At 40.8% G+C, this 27,897-nt stretch overlaps 2 protein-coding genes across 7 annotated transcripts; one reads left to right on the forward strand and one right to left on the reverse strand.

The window, feature by feature from the left end:
- Positions 1 to 3,687: 3,687 nt before the first annotated feature.
- On the reverse strand, positions 3,688 to 5,516 carry s100a10a (S100 calcium binding protein A10a). The gene is made up of 3 exons (XM_058404297.1): positions 5,358 to 5,516; positions 4,182 to 4,337; positions 3,688 to 3,974 (listed from the first exon to the last, which is right to left on the reverse strand). Exons 2-3 carry the CDS (start codon positions 4,320 to 4,322, stop codon positions 3,810 to 3,812), a joined length of 306 nt encoding a protein of 101 aa, XP_058260280.1. The 5' UTR covers positions 4,323 to 4,337; positions 5,358 to 5,516; the 3' UTR covers positions 3,688 to 3,809.
- Positions 5,517 to 7,444: 1,928 nt separating this feature from the next.
- On the forward strand, positions 7,445 to 26,563 carry trim46b (tripartite motif containing 46b). 6 transcript variants are annotated; one of them, XM_058404277.1, is made up of 12 exons: positions 7,445 to 7,642; positions 13,262 to 13,499; positions 14,150 to 14,300; positions 14,681 to 14,879; positions 15,477 to 15,623; positions 16,451 to 16,546; positions 16,811 to 17,064; positions 18,661 to 18,782; positions 19,081 to 19,419; positions 20,734 to 20,963; positions 24,156 to 24,223; positions 25,037 to 26,562. In XM_058404277.1, exons 1-12 carry the CDS (start codon positions 7,640 to 7,642, stop codon positions 25,467 to 25,469), a joined length of 2,280 nt encoding a protein of 759 aa, XP_058260260.1. In that variant the 5' UTR covers positions 7,445 to 7,639; the 3' UTR covers positions 25,470 to 26,562. The 6 variants fall into 6 exon arrangements, 5 of the variants coding, with proteins under 5 accessions (XP_058260260.1, XP_058260259.1, XP_058260263.1 ...); XM_058404276.1 differs by lacking the exon at positions 7,445 to 7,642 and adding an exon at positions 7,679 to 7,919 and having other exon boundaries at positions 25,037 to 26,563; XR_009206172.1 differs by lacking the exons at positions 7,445 to 7,642; positions 24,156 to 24,223; positions 25,037 to 26,562 and adding exons at positions 7,679 to 7,919; positions 20,050 to 20,232 and having other exon boundaries at positions 20,734 to 20,866.
- The last annotated feature ends 1,334 nt before the right edge of the window (positions 26,564 to 27,897 follow it).

Consider the following 27,897-nt stretch of genomic DNA (forward strand, 5'->3'; position numbering starts at 1 on the left):
GTCACACACTGATGTTGGACGAGAAGGCCTGGCTCACAGTCTCCGCTCTAATTCATCCCAAAGGTGTTCTATGGGGTTGAGGTCAGGACTCTGTGCAGGTCAGTCAAGTTCATCCACACCAGACTCTGTCATCCATGTCTTTATGGACCTTGCTTTGTGCACTGGTGCACAGTCATGTTGGAAGAGGAAGGGGCCAGCTCCAAACTGTTCCCACAAAGTTGGGAGCATGGAATTGTCCAAAATGTCTTGGTATGCTGAAGCATTCAGAGTTCCTTTCACTGGAACTAAGGGGCCAAGCCCAGCTCCTGAAAACAACCCCACACCATAATCCCCCCTCCACCAAACTTTACACTTGGCACAATGCAGTCAGACAAGTACCGTTCTCCTGGCAACCACCATTCTTTCACAAATGTTTGTAAAAACAGTCTGCATGCCTAGGTGCTTGATTTTATACACCTGTGGCCATGGCAGTGATTGGAACACCTGATTCTGATTATTTGGATGGGTGAGCGAATAATTTTGGCAATATAGTGTATATACTGTTCAGAAGCAGTGTGAAGTTGCAGTACTGCATGGCTGATTGAACAGCATCATTTCTGAATATTAGGGGCTTACAATTAATTAAATAACCCTGATCAGAGGGCAGCCTTGTCAGGGACATGAACTCACCAGCTTGCCTCAGGCAATGTGCCTCTTGTTTGGCTTTACCTGTGCACTCCACCATGTGCATGAAAAACACATTTACCTTCATTCAGCAAGTAATGATGAACTTAGATTGAAGCTATCACCAAAACCTCAAAAGCTGAAGAACGAGCTTGCAGTGTAAGACATTTTTACTGTATGATCTTAGAACAATTGTTCATGTTCATGCGTGTTTTGTTGTGTGGCACCATTATACTGTACTGATCGGAACAAATAATCCTGCAGTAGTCCTTTTTTGTATACAGTTCTTCTTATACTGTATGTGTTCAGTATTGTTAAAATGCATGTTTTACCAGAACTTGAAGTTGTTCATCACACTCACTCCTCTGGGCAATTTAGAATTACCAGTCAACCTAATGTACATGTTTTTGGACTGTAGACACAGGCACGGGGAGAACATGCAAACTCCACACAGAAAGGCCCCTGCCTGTTCAAACCCTGGATACGAACCCAGGACCTTCTTGCTGTGAGGTAACAGTGCTGACCACTAAGACACCGTGCTGACCACAGTGTAGTAATATTTATCATTTTTTTTAACCATATTCTAGAACAGTTGGTTATAATCTTTGATAACTGGAATGTACTGATATTGCAGAAGTTACTGTTTTAAAGGCAATGCTGTTGTGCATTTCTCCTGCAGTTCTCTCAGGTTTGTGCAGTGAGAGTGTAATGGTAGTCTGAAACTGCCCCAAGGTTTTGCTACAGTGCATGCTGATGCTTTTGACACATCGAGTGTGTGGATTCATTACAGGAAAGTGGTTCTGAATGCTTAAGTAACCCCTAAAAAAATCCACTGAGTCTAGCTCTTATACCTCCACTCTGTGCACTCTGATCCTCTAGAATTATTTATGGTAGCGCTACGTAAAATACTCTTCTTGTATTTATTTATTTGTAAATCGCTTTCGATAAACTTTGGGGGTGTGGCAGCTTAGTGGTATTGGACTACTGATTTTGGAAGATTGTGAGTTCAAATCCCAGGTACACTAAGCTACCACCGCTGCTGCTACCCTTGAGCAAGGCCCTTAACCCTCTGTTGTCTAAAGATGACTGAGATAAAAATGGGAGTTGCTCTGGATACGAGTGTCTGCCAAATGCTATAAGCGTATATGTAAGGATATTTTAAAAATATGAGGTCCACAGATCATCATATAGACATTCTTTCTTCAGTAATTATATATTTTTTCTTCTAAATTTCTAGACATGCGTCACATTCAGTCCTGTTTTTCATTATGAGTAACATTTGGTTCTTCACCTTCGGTCTATTGACTTTTAAAGACTAGGAAATCCTGCAGGTTTGGAATCGTAAGGGCTTGGCATCATAAACCCCCGAAAACAAGGTCCTGAGTTGGACGATCATGCCATCTTGTGGATAAATCTTCGAGACTGAATTACAGTGTTTGAGAAAATAAGGAAGAAATCCCTGCTCTCCTGTCTCTCTGCTTTCCATGGCACATAACTCTGACTCAGTTCAGCTACAAGGAAAGATTAATCATTCACTGTGCTCAATAAACGGTGTTTTAGAGATAGCAGAAGTCTAGTCACACTGAAACTCACTGAAAGTTCTGTCTTGTGAAATATAATAATATACTTCATATATACTTCATAAACACCTACAGTAGTTTGGAAAACCTCTGAAACTGAGTGCTGAGACACGACAGCAACAAACTGTCTAACACTGCAGTCTGTAGCGTGTTAATGATCCACTCAAATATAAAACAGCCAGGTTAGTAACCTAATCGTAATAATTCCTTTAAATTACGCAATCTTTAGCTTCTATAATCAATGAGGCATTATATTTATGAGATATAATATTATAGCGTGTCACAGGGCCAGTCTCGACACACATATAGACTACATGGGTTTTTCTCTACTATTATTAGTAAAGCTATTTATTAAACAGAGCTGGGTCTGTATTCTTTCCATTTAAGATGAAAGTTAATTTCTATCTATCAATATGCTGTACCACTTATCCCACAGAGAGACAGGAACCAGGAGCACACCAGTTCAGACAGTTCAGAAACTCCAGTCAGCCTTCAGTGCATGTATTTGGAGTACACATTGTGCTATGTAATAATATGAAGATTTGTTGAACCTAAAAATCAGATGGAAGTGTGTTCAGAAGGTAGTGGGTTATGCTAACATATCTAAACATATCAGTTGTGCCTTAAAGTGGGACTTATACCCTAAGAAAAGCATCTGTATTCCATCAAAAATATTCATCATCATTAAAAACCTCTGCCTTTACCCTCAGGAAGGGGTGAAAGGGGAAACTATGTAGTTGTCCCTGGCCTCCGCCCTACAACAATGACTGGTCACTGAGCAACCGCGTGTTTGCATGGAAACCAATAACAGTGCCTGGCCGCAATGTGCTGAGCCGGGAGGGAAGCATAAAAAAATCTCAAAACAAAGTTATGGAAAAAACAAGACATGTATTGAAAAAAAAAATCCCTCAATCACATGTTCACATTTGTTAACACTTATCCTCAAAATAAACAGTGACTAATCAGTGGTTTTCCAGTCACTTGTAATAATTTCGGCACCACTGCGTCTACAGCACTGACCTAAAATCTGTAGTGTCATGTGACCTGTAGAGTCTAGAACATTCTAAAGAGTCTGCACAGGGGTGTGAGGACCAGGTTTAACTCCAGTACAGCGGCAGCACAGGCACGGCCTTTTCTTTCCCTAATCTACGACTTTAGTTTGTAATTAAGTCATAAAATCAGTTTCCAAAATATAGAAACCTGCACATCTTAAGGACGTACAAACGAATGATTGGGACTGGAATCCCACAGACCTCGAAATCACTGAAAAGGTGTTGGAAGCTATAAAGTAAAGTATGCAGGGCAAAGTGTAGAATATCATAAATGCCATGCCCACTTTCCCACTGGACTTTGACCTCTAAGCCTGTGCATTGAGAGATAACGGCAAACAGGTTTGTCAATGTATCATCCAATCTCCTCACTTTCTCCATTTCTCTCTCTCTCTCTCTTTTATTAACACATTCACACAATACAATGTTCTTTTCCAGTTTTAAAGGCAATCTGTAATTAAAGTACAACAACATTATGACAACACAAAAGTGTAAAAACTCCTTGTTGCTCTTCTGTTCATTTCCGGGCTCCGGTCTTCTTCAAGTGTAACTGATAACACTGCTCACAGGCGATGGACAGACCAACCACTAAAGACACAAACTCCTCAAAGCTCACTTCTCCGTCTCGGTTCGTGTCCAGGTCCCTCATGATCTTGTCCACGGTCCCAGGGTCTTTTTGAGACTGTAAGAAAGGGGTCAGAGTGCTAGGTGAACGTATGAGAAGAACTTTAATGTATGTAAGTATTAATGTAAGGAACAGTGCAGAAGTCTGACATGGAATTTCACAGGATAATCTTGGAGGAACTTAAAAAAAAGCTATGTCTCACACAGTCATAATACTAAATATAGTCTTAATTTGGTATATTCATGGCTGAGAGATGCTCTTTACCTTGAGGAAGTTGGTGAGCTCGTTTTCCATCAGCTCCCTGAGCTCACGCCGGCTCAGAGTGTTGGTGTTCCCCTCTTTGGATGCGTAGCGGTGGAACACCAGAATCAGGGACTCCATTGCTTTTTCAAGGTCCGACGGCATGGCTGCGGTGGTTCTCTGTGAATGTGTGTGTGTGTGTGAGAGAGAGAGCAAGAGAGAGAGAAAGAGAAAGAGAGGAAGAGAGAGAAAGAGAGAGAGAGCACAAAACTTAGTATAACTGCATAACACACCCAGTATATACAGATACTCTGGAGTTTTCTAGCCATTAATTAGCCTTAGTTTCTGGAAACCTCGTTCCACTGGTAATAACATACAGTCCAACCTACACACATTCAGATACACACAAATACACATATATCATCATCATCAGAAAAGAAAGAAAAAGAAAGAAAGAAAGCAAGAAAGAAAAAGGAAGACCGTTCTCCAACTGATGAATGACTGTGTGGAAAAACAGTGTGGAGTTCAACTTCTGGAAAACAAGCAGGAGGAAAATTGTGGGAGAGAAGATGGAAACCCCAGAGTGTTTATATAAAGAACATTGTCGGCTCTTTTTTTTTTAAAAAGAGTAAAGCTATGGTTTTCCTTGCCAACTTTAGGTGATGCAGGAGACCTGTTTTATGAGCCTAAAAATGACAAAAGGACAAAGTAGTAGATGAGATAAAGAGTAAGTGGAAATCAGATGCCAGAAACCAGCATAGAGAGAGCATAGAGATATGAAGAGAGAGACATACAGAAGGTGAAAAGACTCATTAAAATATTAAAGGAGAGAAAAAACAAAAAAAGGGATTGAGATAGAGATTATATTCTGCACCGTTCAATCCGAAATATCTGAACTTTATGGTAAATGAGCATAAAACCACACAAAGACTCCCATTCACAACCTGCATTAGACTAATAATAAATAGTTATGTGGAATAAAAACTGTTTAGTGTTTATAGTCATCACAAAACTCCTCAAATGTAAAGTCACAAATATGTGTAATTTCATCAATGTGTGAATTCAGTGAAATTAACGAAAAGACTAGAGCCAAGGCTAAATACAGCTCACAGCAGAAACAATACTCAGTAACATTTACTTGCTAGTTTCTACACAAATACCCCAAACCATTCCTAACTCATAGTGGGAGTACAGCCTTACCAAGCAGACGTGTGAAGAAAAGAAGAGGACAGCAGAGTCGTGTGGGAGAAATGCAGACTGTAGGACTGTGGGCTTGTGAATTTATAGACGGGCTCCGCCCTTCAGCAGGAGTCATGAGAGTGAAGCAATGCTATGATGATAACTACACATGCCTGTCTTCTCAAAAGCAAGCGTGTAAGGTTTAGTCATGCAAGTCGGAATTGTGCAAAAGTCTCGATTAAAGTGTCAGAATTAGTCACTGAAGAGGCAGCTGTGTGAAAGTGTCATCACATGTTACAGTACCGGGCTTTTCAGCAGAGTCGGACCGGGTTACGTGATTGCGAAAATTGAATAAAGTGAATTCAGTGTGCTTCATAACACACTCCTACTCCTACTTGTCTCAATTTAGTGTTTATTTACTTTATCCATTTTAATCTTCCATTCCCCAACACTAATTTTCTGCAACTCTCCCAAATGAAATGGACGAATGTGGACAGCTAGTCTTTGATATCTTCCATTCCAAAATCTTTTTTAATTCCTCTGCAGTTTTTGCTTTATGTTTTTGCCTCATTTTTCCGTTGAGATGTAAATTTTCACTGAAGATGCAAATTTCAGACTCAGAACAGGAACAGGTTCTTATGAATTTCCTTGTGTTTGGCTCTGTGATGGCAACAAGATTTTGAGTTCTTCCTGCTGAAAAGCTCCCCCTGTGCCCGATGGTAGGAATGGTTGGGCTGTGTTTAGTCTCCTCTGAAAATTTGTTTCTGGAACAAATGACTCAAAATCTTTTTCCAAAAGCTCTGAGATTTTTGTCACAAGCTCCAGGCATGCGTTTCTGTTAGCTTTTTTTTTCAGAAGTGACTTGCTTCTGGTCACTCTCTTCTCATCAGCAGTTCCTTGGTCTTCGTGGCAGCAGGACTGATCTTATCTGATCTTTAGTGACTGATGTTTAGTGTGAGTGGTCAAGAAAATTAAATACTAATCCTAATTTAGACTGATAAATAAAAATGTTGAGTGAATACTGAGAGAGTGAGTGAATAAACTGAGAGATTCTGCAGAGAAACCAAAAGAGCACAAATCACCAAAGGTAAATCCTTTTTGGAGGAACTATATATTGTAATAATAATTTGCAAGAACTCTTTTTCTTGTCATTTTATTATTAACATTGCTGCTGCCTAGTGCTGGTTCCACAGTGGCATGTGGCATGAACACTGACCTGTTTCTCATGATTATAAACTGTTGTAGAAAGGACATTATTTACTGTCCAGTGTCACCCAAATGAAAATGAGGTTCTCTTTCGAGCCTGATTCCACTCAAGGTTTCTTCCTCAAATCATCTCCTGGAGTTTTTCCTCACCACCACTGTGGTGGCTCAACTGTGAGGTGACAGCTATGTATGATGAATAAGCCTTTAGCTACAAGACAGCAGGTTCTTAAGCCTGAGCAGACCAGCAGCAATATGATTTCATAAGACACAAATAAAATGGGCCACAAAATGTGCCAGCGTGTGTTTGCGGAACATTTTAGAGGACAAAAACCACCCTAATGCTGCATTCGAGATGAGGTCACTGAAACCCACCTCAACATTTAACTCATTCACCTGGTGTCATCTTCTCAACAGCAGCTTCCTTCCTTGCTCCTGTCAAATCACCACGGCTACTAATGCTGCCTTTCTCTACTTTTAAGTGTTTTTATAGTGTCTTTAGTATACAGTTAATATACAGACATGAGTCATTTCAACTGGCCTGCTACTCATCTGAGCAGCTTCTTCAGTCTGATGTCTTCATTCTGCTCGGTTGAGTCCAGTTGACAAGACTCAAATTCTTCACATATAAAGACACAGACTAGATTGGATAAAGAGTGACCAATGTTTTGAGAAAGTCATCATCAATATTAGAGTTATCATTAACATTAATATATAGTATAGTAGGGATATATAGTATATATAGTAGGGATATATAGTAGGGATATATAGTAGGTTTTAAATAGCTATGCTCTAGCAGATGCTCTGACCACGTTTTTTATAGCCTGATTTTAGACGACAGAGAAGATGGCGCATGCGCGATGGAGGGAGGCAAGGCGATAATCTCTGTGTCGCTATGGAAACGGGATGCCGGCACGTTGCGGGGATGTCGCACAGAGGCGGGGAAGGACGTGGGAGAAAAAAACCCCAGCAGGCTATTAGAGTGGCGCACTGACGACGCCGGACATCCCACTAACCCACATTCTCCCGCGGAGCGTGTAAAGGACGTGCAGATTTCAGTTAAACCGTTAAGGACTGCTTCACCCCGAAACACACACAAAATGGTAACGACCCGGCGTGTATTTGTGCTCGTTTCTTAAACCGCCTGCTTTTCCCTGACACAGGTGACTTTAATGTAACGCGTAAGGAGAGGTGGGGTTTCTTGTCCATCATACCTGCATATAGCAGCTTTAAGCGAAGACAAACGGGTGTAAATGTGTTTTGCTCTTATAGCGCTAATATAACGTGTCGGCCATGCTGTACGTGTCCACCGGGATCTTATAGCTCCGGTAACGGGGGGGTGGACACCGTTCCATCATGGCGCCCAAATACCAGGTGAAGGTAAGCGCAGTGCTCACTGATGCAGGAACCGGTAGCTCTCCAGACGCTTTTAACTAAACCACACGATTCTTTAAGCATTATACTAAACATGAAGCATGGAAAGGAAAAATACTGTTTTTTTATTTGCTTGTGGGATGAGTGTGTGGTGTGGTGTGGTGTGAGGGATGGAGGAGACGCAGAGCCCTGCTTTAATGACATTGGCGAATGACAGTGAGATTATTACTGAATCCCATAAGGAGTCTTTTTGGAAATATGAATTTATTTAAGCAGTGCCACTATAGTAGTAGAAATGTTAGTACTAGTGAGCCCTTGGGTCGTGTCTTTAGGGACATAGAGAGAAAGAGACCACTCCCATCAGGATAGAAATCTTTCATCACAGGATATTGATCAGTCATCAGATATTGATGTGACCGTTTCCTTTAAGGGACTTTAGTGCTGCAGTTTGTAAAGGTTGCTTACAAAAGTCAGCAAAAGATACGCCTCTAACATGACTGAATGGCAACAAACACCCGGGAAGAATAAACCCATACACATACTTTGTCCATTTGTCTTTAAACGGTCTGTTTTCTTTTTTACACAAGCCATTTCTTCGACCAGCGAGGTGTATTATATACATTTCAATTCAGTTTAATTTGTATTGCACTTTTAACAACGGGCTTCATCACAAAGCAGCTTTACAGAAATGTATAAATTCAGTACGTCCATATTAAATTTAGAAATGTATTCTGAATAAGCAAGCCAAGGCGACGATGGCTAGGAAAAACCCCCTTGAGACGATTTCATCTGGATAGTGTGATTATAAATAACTTTTATATATAGATTTATATTCCAATAACTGTGTACTGTATGGTTCAAATTATATTAACATAGCATTATATTAACCAATATAATAAAAATTGACAAACGTTAAAACGTTAAAAACTCTCCCCTGTATGGCCTCAGGACCTGTGGCTAGTCTCTGGTTTGATGAGCTGCTTTCAGTTAAATAAGGGACATCATTTTATATGATTTGGTAGCAGGGTCTGCTACAGAAGTCATGCTGGTTCATGCTCAGAAAACTGGAGTCACTATTAATATCGTCACACTGTTTGCAATTTTGTGTAGAAAATCTGTATCATCTTGTTTGTCTGCAGACGCAGTATTGTTTCTCATTGTCAGTGATCTGCTGTATAAATAGCACTGTTTCGCTCAGATTTGTTTTCCTATTTTTTGACCATGTGAAGTGACTTTTTCCTGGTTAAATGTTCAAGAAATGAACACCACGAGTAAATGTTTGGCTAATGTACGATTTTTCGGTAGCGGAATTATACTTACCTACATACCCGTGCTCTATATAGTGATTATTCAGTTTAATTTAGTTTTAGTTTTATTATGCTTTTAACAATGGATATTGTCTCGAAGCAGCTTTATAGGAATATAAAAAATTCAGAACAAAAATGACAAAATTTAAAATTCTATTTATCCCTAATGAGCAAGCCAGAGGCTAGAGTGGAGAGGAAAAACTCCCTGAGATGATATGAGGAAGGAGAGGAACCAGGCTCAGAAGGGTGACACAGGAGAGTGTGATTATAAATCATTTCCTTTCTATAACTGTATATAGTCAAAGGGGGTTGTGTAACCTATTGTGTGTTTATGGCCTTATGTACTGTAGCTTTCACTACATTAGTACTATACATTCATTTCTAAATATACGTATGTTTTATAGAAACCTATCGTTATTAATATATGTACTTAATATTATATACATCGATCTAGGAATGTGGGCAGCGCGGTGGCTTAGTGGTTAGCACTGTTACCTCACAGCAAGAAAGTCCTGGGTCCTTTTCATGTTCTCACCATGCCTGTGTGAGTTTACTCCAGGTACTCCAGTTTCCTCCCACAGTCCAAAAACACAGCCCGTGACTGTGAGTGTGTATGGTTGTTCGTCTATATGTGGCCCTGTGATGGACTGGTGACCTGTCCAGGGTGTACCCCTGCCTTTCGCCAAATGTGTGCTGATGTGGGCTCCAGCAGATCCCCGTGACCCTGATTAGGAATAAAGCGGGTATAGAAAATGGATGGATGGATCTAGGAATGACTGCCATTCTGCAGTGACCAGTTCAGTGCAGTCTCACTGCAGCTTTGAGCTTAATGAGTCTCTCATTATCCATGCCCAGCTTCTATTAAAAACTTCTGTCCTTTTTTGTAACTGTTCACTCTTTGTAATATTAGTAGCATGAACAGATTATAAGCTGGTCATCAAACTACATCTAACTACAATCTGTTAACCTAAATGACCATAAGGAAAGTGTGTAAATTGTAGCATCAACAGCTTGTTTCATGTATGATACGGAAATGTGTGCAGAGTTTATACATTTCCTTTATTCCCAAACCCTTTTTAGCTGGAGCTGAGCAGGTGACCTGTTATAAATTCATTAGAAAGACCATAATGCTATTAAAAACACCACTGTGATGGAGCTTTTTGGTTGTCTGGACATTAAAAAGTGATTGATCTAATTTAATGTCAGAGCACACAGCCGAGCAGATATGTAGTTAATTACATTGCAGTTCAGATGAAGTGAAGAGAAAATATCTGCTCATATTTACTGCTCCAGTGTTTAGGACATGCTACTGGAGCAAAACCCTGATGATGAACAAAAACACACCATCCTCATAATCAGATTAGATCAGATTAGCCTAGATTAGATTAGATCAGTTTTACTGTTATTGAGCAGTGTGAAGTGCAGAAGAATCAAATTCATGTTAATGAACATTGTCCTTATCCTGTTTACTAAATACTCGTCCATGTGAAATAAAAAAACACGCATTTGTTAAACTCCACACATTTGCTAGTTTCAGTTCAATGCTCTGTTTAACTTTCTAAAAAAAATTCAGATCAATATCAACCAGAATAATGCATTCGAATTTAGTTACATCCCTAATTCTAATGATTATTCTAATTATTCTAACGATTCTAATGATCATCTTCTACCAAAAAGATGGAAACATACCAGATCGTGATTGCACTCTCAAAAAGCCAGCAGGTTTGTAGGTCATGGTTTCGGCTATGACACGAGATTAAATAGTGTTTGTCTTTGGTTGGTATAATATTCATGTTCTGTGGACATGTTTAACAACAAGAGAAGACTGGAGTTTTCCAGAGACAAGTACACATAACTACATTCTACATGAAATCCTCTTCTGTTTTGTGAAAGTCATTAAGGAGACGTTCATATTTTCTGGTTGTTAAAGCCACATACTGAACTATGAGTAAAAGAAATAACAGTTCAGACATGAAATGGCTTGTCCAGGGTTACTCGATTGTTGAATTTGTCCACCCATGAAGAGTCATTTAAAGGTCAGCCAAAAAACTTCAGTGTCATAAAATACTGCACAGGTAAGCCACAAGCCGCAAGTCGTAAAGGTGAAGTTGCTTATTTTGTAAGAATCTGTTCACAAAAATTGTTAGTAGAGTGAGTCAAACGGAGAAAAGGCCGTGTAAGTTCTATTTAAATGTCTGGAATATTTATACTCTTAGTAAAAGATTTTATAGAGCTGTTCTTGTGTTTGTCCTAAATCCTTGCTAGTTTTGTGCTAGTTTTTTTAGCTAACTGTCCCAACATTCATTTAATATGATAATCTTACACAGTATGGAAGATCTGGAAGATAACACATTGTCATATTTAGTCAAATATTAAGGGCTGTATGTAAAGTATGCAGGTATCTGACTGTGACAGAGGTTTGTGTCTCAGCAAAATTCACAAGAAGAATTAGAGACCTTCTGTCTGAGAGTTTCTGAGACGATCAATGGATTTATACAGCTAGAATATCTTACAATGGAGATAAAAAGTCTACACACCTCCATTAAACATGGCCATCAGTGTGAAAGTGAAATCTAAAAGTATGGGGAAAAAAATAAGACATGACATTTAATCTCATGCTCAAGTACTTATCATGCCGCTGACACCAAAGAAGGGATTCTGATTAACCTCAAATAAAGATCAGCTGTAGCTTCCTGTGGTGTTTTCTTCACACCTTTTTGTTTTGGTTTCATCTGACTGCTGAAGCCATGGTCCACAAAGAGCTTCTTTGTTGAAAGATCAGGAAAGAATTTCACAGAAAAGCATAGACAGATATACCATGGAACACTGCAACGGTCGTCATCAACAAATAGAGAAAATGGAGCACCACAGTAACATCACCAAGAACAGGACGTCCCTCCAAAATGTATAAAAAGACAAGACATAAATTCACCAAGGAGGCTGCCAAGAGACTACAGCAGGGTTAAAGGAGCTGCAGGAAAATCCGAGAAGTTCTGATTACTCTCAACTAAATCACTCCATACCATGTGATTAAATGTGTCTGATGAGACCAATTATAAAGAAGCATTTAATCAAAATGACCACTACCTTGCTTTCAGGGGCAGTGGTGGCTCAAGGGGTTAAGGCTCTGGGTTGTTGATCTGAAGGTTAGGGTTTAAGCCCCAGCACCGCCAAGCTGCCACTTTTGGGCCCCTGAGCAAGCCCCCCCCACCAGCTCCAGAGGCACCTCATCATTGCACACACCCTGACCCCAACTTCCAAAGCTGGGATATGTGAAGGAAAGAATTCCACTGTGTTTTAATGTGTGTGTGGCGATGATAAACTCTTCTTCTTCTTGGTTTCATTATTTTTACAGGGGTGTGTAGACTTTTTGTGTGCATGGATGTGTGTGAAGGGGAACTTCTTTCATTCCTGTGCCTAGTACTAGTGTGAAGGTTTTGAGTGCCTTCATCTAAACTATTTTCTCAAACATCACTTAACAGTCCTGAAATATTCAGTGACCTCTAGTAACCTCAGAAAAAAATTGGGGTGGAGCTAATCTGTTTTCTCCCAGAATGGATCAGCTTCCAGTGTAGGAGACCAGCCCTGAGCTCAGCACTCTGCGTTTAATGAGATAATGAGTTCCAGTCATCTGGATGGTCACTGTGGGCTACTCTTACCACATGAAACACAGAACCGATGGCTGTTGGCTTCATCACACTTGTCACTTGAGTTTTCAATAAATGACAACGCACAGCTAAAGGACAGGAGAATATACAGTACTCACAGCTTTATTTAACGCACTAGACATACATTAGAAATAATGTCCTTGATTGCTTTATGTTTATTCTAATTAAAATGCATTGATTCTAATCCATATTGTTTTTACATGTTTATAGCTTCTATTTTATTGCCAAAATTTAGCTGGAAATGTCTAAATTCTCTCTCTCTCTCTCTCTCTCTCTCTCTCACTCTCTCTATCTCTCACTCTCTCTCTCTCTCTCTCTCTCACTCTCTCTATCTCTCACTCTCTCTCTCTCTCTCTCTCTCTCCTGCATCCAGTCTAACATGAAGAGTATGGAGCGGGAACTCCAGTGCCCAGTGTGTAAGGACATCGTGAAGCAGCCAGTGGTGTTGCCTTGCCAGCACAGTGTGTGTTTGTTGTGTGCGTCCGAGGTGCTGGTCCAGAGCGGCTATCCTCAGCCCGAGCTGCCCCCGGAGCCCCACTCTCCTGCTTCCACACCAAACACACGCTCGCCACGGCAGGCCCACCGGTCTGTAGATCGCCCGTTGCGTCCTGGTAAGAGTGTGTGTGTGTGTGTGTGTGTGTGTGTAGTAGGGCTGAAATAATTAGTCGATAAAAAAGGTGGTTCAGTGTGTAAGGCTACTTATTGGGAAGGTCATAGGTTCCAGTCTCAGTACGACCAAGCTGCCAGTGCTCAGCCCTTGAGCAACACCATTAACCCTCAACTCCTTTCTTCTTTCCTGTTTCACCTGTAAGTCACTTTTTAAAAGACATCTTAACCTAGTGTATAACCACACAGGTCTTATTTAACTTTTGGTCTGTTGGTACTCAAACCTCTGGTCACATGTGGAAAGTTATCCAAGCATCGTCATGCAGTACCAAGAGAGTAAAAAATGTTTATTCAAACATCCATAAACCCTTTATATTCTTGGGAAGTCTCTGGATTACATGTGTGTTCACACGTCCACCAGAAATGAAGACAGACTAATGTCCTTGTAGGCATGTTTATAATCTCTGCACTATTAATACAGTTTTAAAGGATTTGTGTTAATTAGGGAAATTTGCTAAACCCATGTGTTCCACTTTTAAGGAATAACCATGAGGGTTTAAAAATAAGGATAGAAGATGCCCATTAGATAAGGAGAAGGGAGGAAAAAGAACAGTGGAGCATATGAATTACCAGCTGCTCCTCTGTTCATTCACAGGTTTTGGGACATATCCAGGACGCAGGCGTAAGGAGGGCTTGACCCAGATCATGCTCTTCCCTTGCGTGCCCTGTGGTCGAGATGTGGAACTGGGAGAGAGAGGACTGGTGGACTGTATGAGGAACCTCACACTGGAGCGTATAGTGGAAAGGTAATGCACTGGGCTTGGCCTGCTGCGGTTTCCTTCCGGGTTTTGTAATAACACATAAACTCAGAAGAACAATGGGGCATAGCATGAATGAAAGATTGACCACTTTCTTTTGTTTTAGCAAGAGAACATTTGTTAAATAACAATGTGAAATGTCTTTATTTATAAAACCAGGCGTGAAAATATCATTGTGTTGGAACAATTTGATTAGAAAATCTCAGACACTAGCTGTTAGGTACAGTTAATGTTCTGTACTGGATGTTTTTTCTGTATTTTATTCTTACTTTGTTAGAGGAATAGCAGATTGTGTGGTGATTCATTGGATCTGGTAGAGATTAAGTGACTGATTGTTTGGTTGGTTTGGTTTGTTGGATGTCTCTCAGGTACAGGCACACAGTAAGTCTGGGCAGTGTGGCTGTGATGTGTCAGTTCTGTAAATCTCCTCAGACTATGGAGGCCACTAAAGGCTGTGCTGACTGCAGGGCCAATTTCTGTAATGAGTGCTTTAAGCTCTACCACCCATGGGGTACTCCACGCGCTCAGCATGAACATGTACAGCCCACACTCAACTTCAGACCCAAGGTGAGCATTCACCACACCCCAGCAGGATTAAAAAATCTGAATATATCACCCATCAGAAGGTGTAGTAGTGTTACAGCTTGGCTCATTCATAAATTGTTCATGTTGTATGGTATCACCCTCTGCTTCTGAGGTAACGTTAGGTAATGTTACCAAACACAAAGATTGAAACATAAATGCTTTTCCACTGCATTTCCCCAAATCTAAAAATATACGCCCTTCTAATCAATCTGCTTCACATTCTACAAACTCCAAAACATTATCTATTCATCTGAAGTAGCCTCTTCATCGTGGTCAGGGTCATGGTGGATCAGGAGATTATCCTGGGATCACATGCGTGATGTGAGAACACACTCAGGATAGTATTCGAGGGCTCCATGCCTACAGATCATCAGTCATTCATACCTAGGGGTTAACGGTTTCTGGGAGGTGGGAGGAAACCAGAGAACCCAGGAGAAACTCACACAGACTGTGACCCGAGCTCAAATCAGTGACCCAGTCCATGATATAACAAATCAACTTGATTTATAACAATTGTGTATATGCATCAGATAAAGACCTCTGCTCTCTCTCTCTCTCTCTCTCTCTCTCTCTCTCAAGGTGTTGACATGTACAGAGCATGATCAGGAAAAGTTACAGTTCTACTGCAGAACATGCCAAAAACTCCTCTGCTCGCTCTGTAAGCTGCGTCGGGCTCATGCAGGCCACAAAATTGTGCCTGTCAGTCAGGCGTACCAGGCACTCAAGGTATTGTGTTTTGCATAAATATTGCAAGTATAGCATAGCTGACTTGATGATAGATAGATAGATAGATAGATAGATAGATAGATAGATAGATAGATAGATAGATAGATAGATAGATAGATAGATAGCAGGAGTATGAGGATAAACCCCAGGGCAGATGAATGATGCCACATGACCACAGATATGCAGTAAAGTAGTTGTGATCATCGCAGCTGTGCAGGTATACCGTGCAATAATAATAATAATAATAATAATAATAATAATAATAATTATTATTATTATTATTATTATTATTATTATCATTATTATAATGCCCAATAGTATGAGGACACCTGTCCATCACACCCGTATGTGGTTCTTCCCCAAACTGATGCTACAGAGTCTGAGGCACACAGTTGTACAGAATGTCTCTGTATGCCGGAGCTTTACACTTTCCCTTCACAGGAACCCTGTTCCAGCATGTTGATGCTTCTGTACACAAAGCAATGTTTATCAATAAATGTGTGGCTTGGAAGAACTCATAGAGTGTCCTGACCTCAACACCACTGGGATGGACTGTGACACTGATTGTAAACCAGACCTTACTGCCCCACAACTGCCCCTGACCCTCAGATCCACAAATCCATATTAATACCCACGATATGGAATAGGATTATCAGCAAGCACATATGCTGGTCAGGTGTCCACATACCTTTGGTTATATAATGTATGTTCATAAGTGCAGGACTGATCTTTTTTTTTCAATGATCTTTTCAAAGCTGTTACTGTGAGTGTTTCATTATTGATTTGTTGAATTTGTTTCAGACTGCAATGTTTGGGTTTTCTTGTAGGAAAAAATCAGCAAGGAGTTAAACTACATCCTGTCCAGTCAGGCTACAGTATTGACCCAAATCACACAGCTGGAGAATGCCATCACCCAGACTGAGGTACTGCTCCCTGTAGTATTACCAAACACCAGAGTCTTATTCTCTGTGTCCTACCCAACCATCTACTGCTCTAAAAATGTTAGGAGAGTTCTTCTATTCCATTAAGACATGTTTTCCAACTATTTACAAAAGTCTCTGCCCCATTTTCCATAAGTTTTGATGAAAAAATGTTTTTGGAAAAGGGTATGTGTCTGAAGCATTAAACACATGTACTCTAAATATGTGCCTGGACGTGTTTGTCTTTGTGTGTGTGTGTGTGTGTAGGTGAACAGTGTAGCAGCCCGTGAACAGCTCTCTCAGTGTGTGAGGGAGTTAACGGCTCTGCTTTCAGAGCGGCAGGTCATCCTGGCTCAGGCCCTGGAAAACTCCCGGCAGAGGAGGAGCGAGGCTTTAGCCAATCAGGTAGCAGAGAGGCGCAGCTTGCTGGAACATGCTGGTCTGATGGCATTTACTCAAGAGCTGCTGAAAGAGACAGATCCGGCCTGCTTTGTACATGCAGCCAGGCAAACATATAACAGGTAGAATGTACACACACACACACACTAACAAATATTATTTTAAATATAAAATAGGTGGAGTGAATATGGTTGAGAAGTCGGCTTGTGTGAAAGGGTGCATAATATTCACAGTGAATTAGAATGCAGGTGAATTGTGTAACCTGCTTTAATGCTCAGGAATCAGGAGAATCTTGTCATTTGAGAGAGAAGGGAGGGGGTGTTGGATGGACTGCACCTAGGTGGAGGCACACAGGAGCTACTCCTTAAATGAGGGTATAGCCTTATGCCAAGGATGTCCAATCTTATCCACAAAGGACCGGTGTGGGTGCAGGTTTTCTTTCCAACTTAGCAGCCACACCTGAGTCTAATGAAAGGCAAGATCAGGTGGAATTAGGTGTAGCTCCTGCTTAACTGGAATAAAAACCTGCAGCCACACTGCCCTTCTGCGGATAGGATTGGACATCTCTGCGTTATGCCATCAGAGTTTGTTTGTATTCATCATGAAAAACATCCATGGTTCTGGAGAAAGAGCAAAATGACAGGACTTCAGAATTTGGATGTCTTCCGTTAGATGGAAAACCTTGAGAAATATCTGTGATCTGGGGCAATGGGAACATGGAAATAAGTGTTTCACTTGAACTCAGTTCCACTTGAATTGGTTCAAACCTCATGGATCGGAAATTGAACAAAATCTTCCATCCTTCTTTTAAGGAAAAAGTATGTTTAATAGAGTTTCTGCTTTTGAACAGTGGATACATTTTGATAGTCCAGTATGAAACAGAATCTCTAGGACAGAACAACAACTGAGTCCTTGTGTCAGAAATGTGCCTGAAGTCTGAGGGTAGGTGCTTAAAGGTAGTACGAGGCAGATTAGACATCAAGTGAACACTCAGTTCTCATAGGTGATGTGTTGGAGGCAGGAAAAATGGTCAAATTTAAGGATCTGGGCGTTATTAACAAGGGCCAGACTGTGATGTCTAGACAACTGTTATCCTGGTATGTAGTTCTTAGTACCTACAAAAAGTGGTCCAAGGAAGGACAGCTGGTGAACCAGCAAATTGAACAAATTGCTGGAAAGGTTAATACTGGCTCTGGTAGAAAGATGCAGCTTGATGCGTAGTCCCATGCTGACCCCTGTCCACCATCAAAAGCAACTACAAAGGACACATGTGCATCAGAAAATGACCATGGAAAAAGGAAACCAATCTCCTGTTACCTGGGGCAGCAGGATGCACAATGGGCAGAAGGCCTTCACGCACTGCAGACCAATACATCCCTTCATGGCAACAGTATTCTGTAATAGCAGTGTCCTCTTTCAGAAGGATAATGTGTCTTGACACCGAAAAAAATGTTCAGGAATGGTTTGAGGAACATGACAAAGATCTGGTCTGTGAGATGTGCTGGACAAACAAGTCTGAACCACTGAGGCCCCAACTCCTACAGATACCACAGAACACCTTTAGAAGTCTGGTGGTACCCATGCCTCGACAGATCAGAGCTGTTTTGGTGAAACAACAAGGACCTTCATAATATTAGGCAGGTGGTTTTAATATTATGGCTGATTAGAGAATATTTATACTCTCTCTCTCTCTCTCCCTCTCTCTCTCTTTCTCACAGGCTGGCCCAATCAATTCATTCTCTGCAGAGTTTCTCTCTCTCTGCTGACCCCTCATTTCGACACTTTCAACTGGATGTCTCCAGAGAGCTTAAACTTCTCACTGACCTGAACTTTATTCAAGGTGAGCATCAAAGCGGATGCACACAAACTCAAAGCACCTTCAGTTGACTTGATTCAGAACAGTACAAACAAGACCTACAAATTTCACCTCACCAGACTTCATGCCCTATTTCCTGGGAGAAGGTCTGAGTGCTAGTTGTATCATCTCTGAGAGGCCTAGTGTTTCAATTACAGGCTTAAATGTCACATTTGATAGCGAAGCCTTGGACACATATTTGTTAGACCTATGTTAAATGTGTGCCCCTTTTTTTTTCTGGCTGTGAGTCTGAATCCAAGCCAAATCCTTCTCATTTCATCAGCTCCTTTAGCCCCTGTGATTGACACCCAGCGCACTCTGGCCTACGAACAGCTCTTCCTGTGCTGGCGACTGCCGCAGGAGTCTTCCCCTTCCTGGCATTTCTCTGTGGAGTACCGTCGCCGGGGTGTGGTGCCAGGGGGTGGGACAAGAGCTGGCCTTCGTGGTGGGTTGGCTGGAGCCCGCTGGGGCTGGCAGAGATTAGACGAGGTCACGGGGACCAGCGCTGTTATCACCAGCTTGGAGATGGACAGCGTGTACGTGCTCAGAGTGAGGGGCTGCAATAAAGCCGGCTTTGGAGAGTACAGTGAAGAAGTGTACTTACACACCCCACCAGCTCCAGGTAAACACACAGCATGTTTTCAACAGGATAAAACACATGCAGCTGCAATCCTGAGAGCCATGTGGCTCAGCCAGTATAGATATAAATCTATCCAAGTACAACTGGTGATCTAGAGGCATGGTGGCCTCACAGCTTCAGGGTCATGAGGTTTTGAGGATATTTATATGTATTATATGTACGTTCGATGAGCCAAATTCCCAATTTTGTACCTAATAATTTAGCAAATGTCTAGAGATTGACAAAACTGTACTTTAAAGCTGAAGTCATTCAACATTTTAGCCCAGTTTATAAACCGTCTCATTTCATGCATGATTCATTTTGCCCTGGACGTTTAATCGTGACTAAACTCGTCTACATGTTAATTTATTTATTATCATTATAATTTGTACATGATTTCAGGTTGAGAGCCACACACTGAGGCCATGCGTCCAGACGCCATGCGTCCAGATGCCATGTGTCCATGCTAGTGCTCTGTTTTATCACTGCTCACCCATGAAGCCACTCTCACTAACTCATCTTCTCTCTCTTCTTTTTACCCAACCCCATTCCTCTGTCTACTCTCTCATGCTGTACTCATTCATCCTTCACTTTTCTTTCTCCTCATTCATCATGTTTCATTTTCTTTCTCAGCAGTTTTTGCTTGCTTTTTTGTTCTTTTGTGTATGAGCTGTATCCTCCAAGCTGACTTTCTTCCTCAGATCTTTGTGATGTATTTTGCTATGAGATAATATTTGTCCTGCACAATAACCTGGACCACTGAGTCTCACTGAATGTGGTAATATCCTGTCCTGTGGAAGTCCAGAGATATCAGAAGTAAGCATGACGTCTGCATGAAGCTGCCTTATCTGGACAAATATTCATATTAATCTAGTAAAATGAGCATGATTTAATGAATGCAAGCTTATGTATAAAATACTGAACTGAAATCTCCCAAGAGCTTACTTCTTATTCTGTTAAAAACAAAAACAAAAAAAATCTTCCCTGCTGATCTTTACAGAATATTTGCAGTCTGTTTGTGTAAACCCCATCTGTTCCTCTCTAATTATCTCTGGCTGTTTTCCTGAAAGCTGCCCTTCTGCCTTGTCCTTTTGCCTTTTCTACCAGTAATTCAGTCAATCCTGTCTTTCTTCCCAACCCTCCCTCAATTCCACTACTTTCTTTGTCTCTGTTCTCTTTTCTCCTCCTTTTCACCTCTTTGCTGATCACTTTTTCTCCTGCAACACATTCCTACTTGCATCTCCTCTCCTCTCCTCTCCTCTCCTCTCCTCTCCTCTCCTCTCCTCTCCTCTCCTCTCCTCCTTTTTCCCCCATCAGTACTAAATTTCTATTTGGATTCACGTTGGGGTCTACATGCTGATAGACTAGTGGTGAGTAAAGAGCAGCGCTGTGCCCGCAGTGTGCCAGGCCTCTCTCTTCTGCAGGCAGCTGACCGAGCCCTAACTTCCTGTCACCTGACCGCTGACCTGCTGGTGGGTGACGTGGCCGTCACACAGGGTCGCCATTATTGGGCATGCTCAGTGGAGCCTGGATCTTACTTAGTTAAGGCAAGTTCAGCTTCAAACATTAACGTTTAAACCAACAACATGAGAAACTGGAGACAAACAGATCTCTAGTCTCTCACTTTTTCCAAAAGTGTGGGTACAGCAAGGCTAATTCTTTTGTTTACACACTCAAGACATTTGGGCTGAAGGTCAAAGTTGAATATAAAATGATAGATAAATGTTGTGGTGAGCAAAAGTAACAGACTCTGTTAAAGGAAATAACACTTAATATTTGGTTGCATATGTACAGTGGCCAAGCAGTGCAAAACAAAATAACTAATCCAGAAAAGCTAGGTATAGTTTGCGAATGGAATTTTTCCCTCTGATTGGACGAGACATCTGTCACTCAGGATCTACAGGAAGTCCAGCAGTCTGCAGCAGTAGAAAGTGGATTGGTGTGTGTATGAACACAGCTCTGCTCTTATAGCGCTCCTTACATCCTACATAGTTTGGTCTTCCAAACATTCCTGCGTTCTTCAGGTGTGTTTTTAGAGATTGCAAACTAATATTTATTTCATGATACGCTATGATTCTATGATGCTATGACGATATTCCATGATATCCAAAATCATGCTATATGAACATCCTTCCTCACAGTAGAGTTGAATGAATGAACATGTTCTCCTTGGTTGCCAATGGAAATTTTTGTTATTTTCTTAGATTTAAAGATGCACTATCGAAAAAAAAAAGGTTTAAAATGAATGCAGAACTCTATACATGTACAAGAAATAAAGTTAGATACACAATTTCCTACTGCTTGTATGTCTTGAGTGACAGATGTCTTGTCCAATCAGCGTTAAAAATTCCATTTGCAAACTATACCTACCTTTTCCTAGTTTGTCTGAATTCTCGTTGTGTTTTCTGATTTGTTTTTTTGTTACACACTTCTCGGCCTTCATATCCCTTGCCTACATTAATCACATCAGACAGATAAGCCACTGACATCAGTAAACAGCTGCCATCTTCTTTTGTGAAGCTTCATTCAGCTGTTGTTTGTTTCACTGGTTTCTCCCTTCAGCCCTTCAGTCTCCTCCTCAAGTTCAGATTTTATTAGTCCCAAACACTGGGACCCAAAAAATGTAGCATCATAAAACTGAAACAATACGAATGAAAATATAGTGAGAATTGAGTTACAATAACATTACAATAAAAATAACTATACATATGGGAAAGGGAAGTGTGTGTGAAGTTCTAGTGCAATAAATGTGCAAAAAAAAGCTCCTTCTCTGAAGCACTTCCCTAACAGCAACAGAAAGAATCTAGAGAGTCCACTGTTTGGATAGATGAGGTCCTTCACTATCTTCCTGGCCATCCTGCTGTAGACAGGTGGCAGGTCAAGGAGCTCAATGAGGTGAGCATCTAGTTATCTGAGGTAACTCTCAGATATCTCTCTCCACTGGGGTCCTATTGTTTTTTAGTGGTGGTGGTAGCTCCTCTCCAGTTTTGCGCTGAACTCCACTATCAACTCCTTTTTTCTTGCTGGAACCAGTTCTCCTGGTGGACCTTCTCATCAGTGTCAAAGATCAGAACATCCACAACAGCATCATCAGCAATCTTGATAATGGAGGTAGAGCTTGAAATGAAACACAGTTGTAGATGTACCTTGATAACAGCAGGAGCTCAGGACACAACCCTGGGGAACTCCAGTGCTGAGAGTGAGGGAGGGTGAGACGTGTCTGTCCACCTTCCTGCTGTCCAGATGGATCAGTGATGTGTGTAGTAGATGTGTGATGGCATCCTAAGTAGAGTGATTCAGAGTGTCAGGTAGTGAACAGGTGATGAAGTCTCTGACCACCCTTTCACATCCTCACTACTGAGGTCAAGGCTACTGGGAGATGAGGCAAAAAGGATGATAAACATGTTTTAGCACTGCTAGCTGTAACTTTGAAGCGATTGTAAAAGTTGTTCTGCTCGTCTGTGAGAGAATCATCTGCATTCATTGTTCTGAAGGATTGTGTTTTATAGTCTGTCGTCATTCTCTGATGCAGAGCTGTATTGAGATCAAAAGCATACAAAAAGTGTCAGTGTCCAGTGAAAGTCAGAGTAGGGTCAGTCCAGGTCAGGGAAGAGGGAAGTGGATAGGTGTTGGACGACTGATCGGAAGGTTGTGAGTTTGAATCCTGCAGCTACCAAGCTATGCCTTGAGCAAGCCCATTAACTCTCAGGTGTATAAATGAGATAAATGTAAGTCACTCTGGATAAGATTGCCCAATGCCAGAAATCTAAATGTAGTCTTGTATAATCAGACCTGAAGACGGCTTTTATAGCAGCTTTTATTGACCAAGGACCATCCAAGAAGGCGTCTGATCGATAGGTATAGTGACCAATCACAGTTTGTGAGAATGTAAAGTTGATGTAGATCAATTCAATTCAAGAAAGTCATGCAATTGAATGTCTATACCGTGAAATTCACACCATTTGGAAAATCCAGCATTTAGTTGATCCTCATAAGTGCTCATTGTTATCATTCTCACTTTCTGCCACGGGCTCCTAGATCCAGCTTGTAGGAACTGTGACTCTAATTTCCACATATATTTTAGATCATGAGAAGATCACTTTGGTAGAAGTTCATCTTGGTTCCAGATCTGTTGTGGCTCTGTATCCCTGTATTCCTTTGTGAATTCCAGTCTGCCTTATCTTGGGTTATATAGCTGCTCTTGAAGTCATCTTCGATCATAGGATTGTGATACCTTCACCCCTGCCCTGTGGAGGTTGTTGGTGATGTCCTTGACAGTTGTGTGGGGTTTTTCTGATTTTTTGTGCACTCTAGTTTGTTAGTTCCATTTTTCAGCTTTAAAATGGCTTTATCCCATAGGCAGCTCTCTGGACTTCATGTTGGTTTGTTCTTTAGCCTTCACAGGTGAAACCCGGGTTTTAATCCAGGATGAGAATTTTCAGAGCTGTTAACTGTTCCAATATTTTTTTACCACTTAAAATTAGGTTCAAACAAATGAGTTCCAACAAAAACGTGCCATGTTGTAAGTTGTTTAACAGATGTAAGTATCAGGAGATAAAAGCTGACATTCTGATCTCATATTCATCGTTTAATCTCAAGCCCAAGAGTCTTCAGTGTATAGCAAAATCAACTGAACTGACTTTGCCATTCCAATACTTTTGGAGGGAAGTTGTGTGTATTTTTATGCCTGACTCTTTCTCACTCTTTTCTCTTTTCCTTTCCCAATTTGTATGATAAAGGTTGGTGTTGGTCTGGAGTCAAAGCTTCAGGAATGGTTCCATCTGCCACAAGACATGGCTAGCCCACGGTGAGAAGTCAAGGCTTCAGATTTTGAAATTGTGCATAAAGGGTGGTTTATACTTCTGCATCGAAGCACATTTTTCTTATTATGGATAAATCTAGCGTAATCAGTGACCCTCAAACCCTTACAGTGTGACTGGGGGTTTGCGTTTCATCCAGACTTAAGGCAAACCCTTAGAAATAGTGAGGTGTGTTCAGTTCTGTTGGAACGACACACAGTGACCCCTATCCTGTTGATTTTTATCAAGTTTTCCAAAGAAAGATTACCAATAAAATTCTTTAATCAGACTACAAACCTAACGTCGCTCAGATGCAGGGCTGTAATGAGCAGGAAACCATCCGGAAAGTGTCAGTATGCAGTGAAAGTGGGAGTAGGGTCTAGTTTCAAGAAGTCAAATCATCAGGCTGATGGCAGAGGGTTCTGGACTCCGTAGCAGATTTTATTGGACAAGGACCAATAAAACACGACGACTTCCCTCTTCCGTGAGGGAAATAGAGTCACAAAGGCTTTGTTTCCAGATCCTAGAAATCCTCGTAGAGTCTGACCAATCAGATGATGACTTCCAAACTCCTGAAGTCTTTCTAGTTTTGTGTCCATCAGAAGTTCAGCCAGTGGTTCGTGGATGTGACTTTCTGAGGCTGAGACTAGGTCTGTCCTGGTCAATTTGAAATGTTAGTTACATATCAGTGAATTTAAATAAATAAATAAATAAGAAAAAAAAATAATGTCATACAAATGGTCCTCACTTCCATAATAAACCCCACCCACATTTTGCCACCTCATTTGAGATGCTTTGAATATTTAACTGTTTCTGTGCAGGTATGACCCTGACAGTGGGCATGACAGTGGGGCAGAAGATTCTTCAGACTCTTTGCCCCCTTTCACCTTCCTCACAATGGGCATGGGTAAGATCTACCTGCCCGCCTGTGCCAATACCCACCACGGAACTGTCAATCACAGGGACATCTCCAACGGCAACAGCCCCTCCTCGCCGACCGGGGTCACCTATCCTCTCCCTCCCAGGCTGGGGGTGTGTCTGGATGTTGAGAAGAGCCGTGTCACCTTTTATGATGCTCATTCTCTCCGCCCACTCTGGGAGGGTCCAGTCGACTGTTCTGCTCCTGTATGTCCCGCCTTCTGCTTCATCGGAGGCGGGGCTCTGCAGCTACAGGAGCTGGTGGCGAATCGCAATGCGGATCAGACTCCCGTCAGACGAGTCACCATCCAATCCCGAGTCACTAAACTGAGCTGAAGAAGAAACTCGGTTACACCAGGCTATCTTAGTAATGTTGTTTTTATATTTCATACTTAAAAATATGAATCATTTTTAATTGCACTGAATATGCACTTCAGAATTATTATTATTATTATTGTTATTATTATTTGCTTGTTTTACACTACTTTTGATAGGGCTTTATTGCTTTACACCGCTTGTGAATTAATGTAAAAAAAATCTATATCATGAAATGAATCTTGTGGCCTATAACTTCGATATCTGTAAGAAACTATAGCTGTAAATAGAATTTCCTTCCTCTACTCTCTAGTTGTACACCTCAAGGTTTTTGATAATAATTTCTCTCTGCTGTAATCAAAAATGATTTCTACCTTTAATCTCGTTACACAGCTCACATGCGTGGCCTGAGTGTTAGAACTACATCCATCATTCCAGTGACTCCAAAAGCCAAAGTCAGTTTTGTTCTCTCTTCATTTTTTATTCCGTTGCAGGCTGATGTTTGGTTCTGGATAGAGAACTGGCAGAGTTACTCGTTCATGTGTGTCTAATATCAGAATGTACAGATTACAATACGGCTAATACACTGAGATGTTTAGGTACGGAGAAGAAGAATATGGACTGTAAATATAAACCAGCTACATAAAACTGTGTTAGCATCACAGTTCATTAAGATGCGCTATCTTCCTTTCATTTGCTGTGTAGAAAGAACTTTATTTCTTTTCAGTGACAAGAATGGAGTAGTAACATTCTGGTTACAGAGTTCATGCTGAACCTTATATTGTTTTTGCTAAAGAAATACATAAGAGACATATGAGAGTGTAATGTGAGTATGCTACCTCGTCCTCAATATGTAGATGAGGAAAGGTGTGTGTGTGTTTGGGGGGGGGTGCATATCCTCACACCTTTATGCAATTTTTAGCTTGTAGAACATATTTTTAAGACAGACAGTGGGCTTGATTTTGCCGTAGGCTTTAACCTGTGCTTCTTTCAAATGCTGTATACTTTTAAGAAAAGAATAAAAGAATGTAGACCTGCTGGCGGAATATTCATCAGATTTCAACAATGAAATATTGAAAATGTGAAATAAAGAATAAGACTGTAACATTCGAGTCACTGTGTTTACAGCCGCAGTCTGATGTATAGCATGTGAAGTGCCGTGTGCACTACAGCGATCTGAACACCAGGGGGCAGCAGTCACCAAGCTGGAATATACACGAACTTCTAACAGTCCTGGACACAAATTCTTTACTACAGCTTGCTTTTGTGCCCTATCTATCTATCTATCTATCTATCTATCTATCTATCTATCTATCTATCTATCTATCTATCTATCTGTATTTCTGTCTATCTATGTGTCGGTCTGTCTGCCTGCCTGTCTGTCTGTCTATCTATCTATCTATCTATCTATCTATCTATCTATCTATCTATCTATCTGTATTTCTGTCTATCTATGTGTCGGTCTGTCTGCCTGTCTATCTATCTATCTATCTATCTATCTATCTATCTATCTATCTATCTATCTATCTATCTGTATTTCTGTCTATCTATGTGTCGGTCTGTCTGCCTGTCTATCTGCCTGTCTATCTATCTATCTATCTATCTATCTATCTATCTATCTATCTATCTATCTATCTATCTATCTATCTATCTATCTATCTATTTGTGTTGATTACATGTGCTAGAGACAGAATCAAGTTTTTCCCTAGTCTTTTGGTTTAATTCAAAATATACTATATATGAAGAAAATTTAAAAAAAATATTGCATTTAACCTGTGATCAGGTATGCAGACTACTTAAGTACTAAAATAGTAACTAGACTAGCTAGACCTATTTACATTATAATAGCTACTGGTTACCTCTCAATGCCTGTCCCAAGCCCGGATACAATGGGAGGGCATTTAGCGTAAAACCCGAGCCAAATCAAAATATGTGGATCTGCTGTGATGACAATGAGCAGGGAGCAGCCAAAGGACAACATCATCAACAACAACATTATGGGGTATCTCCTGGCAGAACCTGGATGGTACGAATAGGATTACATATTGTGAAACTTCACATGTAGAGATCATTCACATTCAGAGTCATGGGAAAGAGAAAGTAGAAAGTGGACCCTCCTTCAAATTAAAGAAGATTAATTAATCATCAAGAAGTGTGAGGACCCTCTATAATAGCAGAACTTTTGGTTGTTTAATGTTCTGGAGCACTCAGGTCTTCATCATGCCAAGAAGAAAGAACATGACCTCATCATTCTGGGAAGGGTTATAATAAGGCCATCGACAAATGATTTGAAATTCATCATGCTACAGTGAGAAGGACTGTTTATAAATGTAGAGCCTCCAAGACAGATGTTCTTATTGGTTCCTACCTATTATTATTATTATTATTATTGAACTTATTTATTTGTTTATGTATTTAATATTTATGTTGTATTTTATCATCTGAGGTC

This window comes from Hemibagrus wyckioides, linkage group LG12, assembly GCF_019097595.1.
Source record: "Hemibagrus wyckioides isolate EC202008001 linkage group LG12, SWU_Hwy_1.0, whole genome shotgun sequence".
In the NCBI taxonomy this organism is placed as follows: domain Eukaryota; kingdom Metazoa; phylum Chordata; class Actinopteri; order Siluriformes; family Bagridae; genus Hemibagrus; species Hemibagrus wyckioides.

What these genes read in the sequence shown, in the direction of transcription:
- s100a10a (XM_058404297.1), bottom strand. Translation starts at nt 4,322, where the DNA reads ATGCCGTCGGACCTTGAAAAAGCAATGGAGTCCCTGATTCTGGTGTTC. An exon ending in AGCTCACCAACTTCCTCAAG is followed by an intron (nt 3,975 to 4,181) that starts GTAAAGAGCATC and finishes CCTTTCTTACAG; the next exon opens with TCTCAAAAAGACCCTGGGAC.
- trim46b (XM_058404276.1), top strand. Translation starts at nt 7,896, where the DNA reads ATGGCGCCCAAATACCAGGTGAAG. An exon ending in GCCAGGCAAACATATAACAG is followed by an intron (nt 17,065 to 18,660) that starts GTAGAATGTACA and finishes TCTTTCTCACAG; the next exon opens with GCTGGCCCAATCAATTCATT. An exon ending in TGACCTGAACTTTATTCAAG is followed by an intron (nt 18,783 to 19,080) that starts GTGAGCATCAAA and finishes TCATTTCATCAG; the next exon opens with CTCCTTTAGCCCCTGTGATT.